The sequence below is a fragment of the Lipotes vexillifer genome, unplaced genomic scaffold, assembly GCF_000442215.2.
Source record: "Lipotes vexillifer unplaced genomic scaffold, Lipotes_vexillifer_v1.1 scaffold815, whole genome shotgun sequence".
In the NCBI taxonomy this organism is placed as follows: domain Eukaryota; kingdom Metazoa; phylum Chordata; class Mammalia; order Artiodactyla; family Lipotidae; genus Lipotes; species Lipotes vexillifer.
In genome coordinates this window covers 4877388-4880727 of record NW_006773723.1, presented here as the reverse complement: position 1 = coordinate 4880727, position 3340 = coordinate 4877388, and the positions used below count along the sequence as shown (strand labels likewise).

At 49.3% G+C, this 3340-nt stretch overlaps 1 protein-coding gene across 1 annotated transcript in view; it reads left to right on the top strand.

Moving 5' to 3' along the window:
• NCOA2 (nuclear receptor coactivator 2) overlaps positions 1-3340 on the top strand; it is a 170135-nt gene that overhangs the window by 157737 nt on the left and 9058 nt on the right. Inside the window, exons 16-17 of the mRNA XM_007448496.1 lie at positions 723-1001; positions 1885-1962. Of these exons, the coding sequence (XP_007448558.1) occupies positions 723-1001; positions 1885-1962 (357 nt within the window). The remainder of the gene's footprint in view (positions 1-722; positions 1002-1884; positions 1963-3340) is intronic.

The window sequence follows — 3340 nt, the reverse complement described above, 5'->3', positions numbered from 1 at the left end:
GGAATTCTGACGACCACAGAAAACAGTCAGATACAGGTGGTGTTTCACACTGGTGAGTGGCTCAGGTCCTATATCACAGACTCTACTGGAACCCACTCCTCACTAGCCAGACAGGCTTCTTGCAATTTGCTGCACATCTACAAGTCTCAGTTTTGTTATCTGCAAAATGGGAATAGTGGTGGGCACCCCAACACTGCTGATCCCAGCCAGGTACCAAGGCAGCTGTCTAGTTAAAGTGATTAATACAGGTGTGACTAATCAAATCAGAACACTTAACACGTGGCAATTCCCTGGCGGTCCAGTGGTTAGGACTCTGCACTTTCCTGCTGGGGCCCGGGTTTAAACCCTGCTTGGGGAACTGAGATCCCGCAAGCCGGCAAAAAAAACAAGCCCCTTGAGGCATCTAGGGGACGTTCGCATTCTTCCAACCGGTGGCATGAGTAGGAGGCATTCCGTAGTCACAGCCCATCTCTCCCTTCCCTCGGAAGAGGTGCTGCGGGGAGTCAAGCCTGACCCCTGCTTCTTACCTCAAGTAACTGGATCTCTGGAACAGAGGCATTTTCTAGGAAGACAAGTGGAGTCAAGGTAGAAGTCCCTTTGTGTAGTAAGTACAATAGCAGAAGCCTCAAATACAGGGCAGTGAGAGGAAACAGCCTTCTGTTCGCTTTGCAGTTTTCAGTGGCTTTATTGATCTGTTTGTTATCCGGGGCCTTTCTCCTCAGAGCCAAGCCGTGGATCCAGAGCAGTTCCCAAGTCAGGATTCCAACATCCTTCTGGAGCAGAAGGCCCCTGTGTTCCCACAGCAGTATGCATCTCAGGCACAAATGGCCCAAGGCAGCTACACTGCCATGCAGGATCCAAGCTTCCACACCATGGGGCAGCGGCCGAGCTACGCCACGCTCCGTGTGCAGCCCAGACCCGGCCTCAGGCCCACGGGCCTGGCGCAGACCCAGCCCAACCAGCTGAGGCTTCAGCTGCAGCATCGCCTCCAAGCACAGCAGGTGCGTTCCTGGCTGCGCCTGGAAAATCAGGGGGCGGGGCAGGGGCGGGGCACAGGGAAGGTGGACGTGAGCCCGGGGGTCCTTTAGGAGGCCTTAAAAGCTCCTCCTGTCCTTTCCAAGAGGGTGAAAGCGTTGCCACGTTACCTTACAACTTCCATACTCCTTTCTGCTTCACCTCCTTCCCCTCTTTCTCTCTTCTCCACTAACTCCACTCCAGCGTAGAGCAGCTCTTCGGTTTCCTAGCTCTATTATTTACTGAGGGGCTAACCTTGAGCTCTGAGCCTCAGTGTTTACATCTGTACAATGGGATCGCTGTACAGTCTTGGGCAGTACGTGTGTGTCTGTGGGGCCCGGCACAGTTTCTGGCCCAAAGGGAGCTCCCAGGACAACCGTAGCTCCTGCCATTCGTCCTATCTTGTGGCCAGAATCATCACTCTTAGTGGAGTGGTGGCATAGGGTGCTGCCTTATGGAATACCTATCTAGCTCAAGAAAGTGTGTTCTCACTGAAACAAGCCTGGACAGATTTTTCTCATGTAGTAAATAATCGTGTTGTGGGCTTTTAAATCGCCTCTCCTTTTTTTCCCCTCTGCTTTTTTCCTAATCTTCCCCTTGGCCTCCTTTGCTGATCATTCCACTCCCTTGCCCCCTTGCAAACAGTGTGTTTTCCAAACTGTCCAGAATACCTTCCCAGCTATAAGCAATGGGAAAGCTCAGTGATAACTAGCTTTACAAGGGGATCCAGGTACAAACCATGTGGTTTCAATGTCCAGCAGCAAGCAGATGTTGGGTTGGCGGGGAGAGGGGAAATTTCTTGAGGAAGGTGATTTGAAATAGAATATATTCTGATTAAAAATATATTGATTGCCATGTGTATGCATTTAGAATCGCCAGCCACTCATGAATCAGATCAGCAATGTTTCAAACGTGAACCTGACTCTGAGGCCTGGAGTACCCACACAGGTAAGGGGCAGACCAGCCGTCAGCTTTTACTGGATCCGCTTAACTTCTCTTGTCAATTCTTCCCCCTTGATATCCCACGTAAAGTAACTCAGAAGGCCATACATAGATCCAGATCCACACAGTGGATGTCGTGTCATTCGCTTATCTTGTCTGGTCTGTCACTTTTGTGGTTCTCTCCTCATCACTGCCATGTTTATTGCCAGGTACAGTCAATTATCGTTATTCATACTAGTTGTGTTCAGTAGAGTTACTGCAAACACTGAATTAGCGAATATTGAACTGTTGCTCCTAGGAGAAATAAAGGGTTCGTTTCCTTTGAGCCTCTCGGTCACATTTTCATGAATCAATGTGTGTTTCTGTTTGAAGACACCTTGTTTAATACAATACTGTTGATTCATTAACATTGAACTCACAGCCAACAGCACTGTAAGTCATGCCTGCATGAAGCTAATCGAACTCCCAGATTTTCCCCATAAGGCACATCGCAGCCCCCTGTGCTTTAGGACTCTAGGCAGCACTTCAGCACTTCTCAGGAGCCATTTTAAACAGCAGAGTCACCAACCAAAAGCACAACCATGTGAAAAACGTGGAACTAAATAGTCCACAAAAAGGACACTTGTGCGCAGTATGAGAGCTGAAACAAGAAGCAGTGCCGCCTGGTTTCAGCCTCAGGTGGGAATGGGCACGTTGGGCTTCTCACATTTTTTGCTGCTCTGCACGTGTCCATAAATCACAACAATGCCGTGAGTATTGGTTCTGGGGTGAACAAATAAATGTTAGCAGGTAGGCAAGCTCACCAGTGCAGAATCCATGAATAATGAGGTCGACTGTATACTGCCAGGACCCGTAACCAGCCTGGTACCACTTACTGACAGCAAGCACTGACAGTGCCCCTCCCATCCTGTCCTGGCCTCCCTAACACACCTGCCTCCGTTCAGCCTTTTCTGAAGTGCTTCAAAGCCACAGTGACTTGGTTTTGGCACAGTGACTTGGTTTCCCTTTAGACTTGAATGTCCCTTAATGAGACTCTAAACTGCCGTCCTCAGGGTTTCTGTACAGAGTCCTCTTACAGACAGGAATGGGGTTACCGTGGGCTCCCCTCGTTACCTGTGTCCTCTCACAGTGAGTCTCAAGTTTCTTGATACTAACATCAAACTTAACGCATGTCAGTCGTTGCAAGGTTTCAGAATCATCATCTCTACAGAATTCAGAAGCTCACATTCTCAGCCACCAGTTGGTCAGCTCTAAACTGTTCTCTTCTGTTTGCCAAATAATTTCGCACGAGACAGTACCCTTTGTTATCCTATTTCTAACATACGGGTTGTTTTTCGATCTGTCCCCACCCCCAATGTCTTCCTCCGCGTTTTGCCCCCCCCCC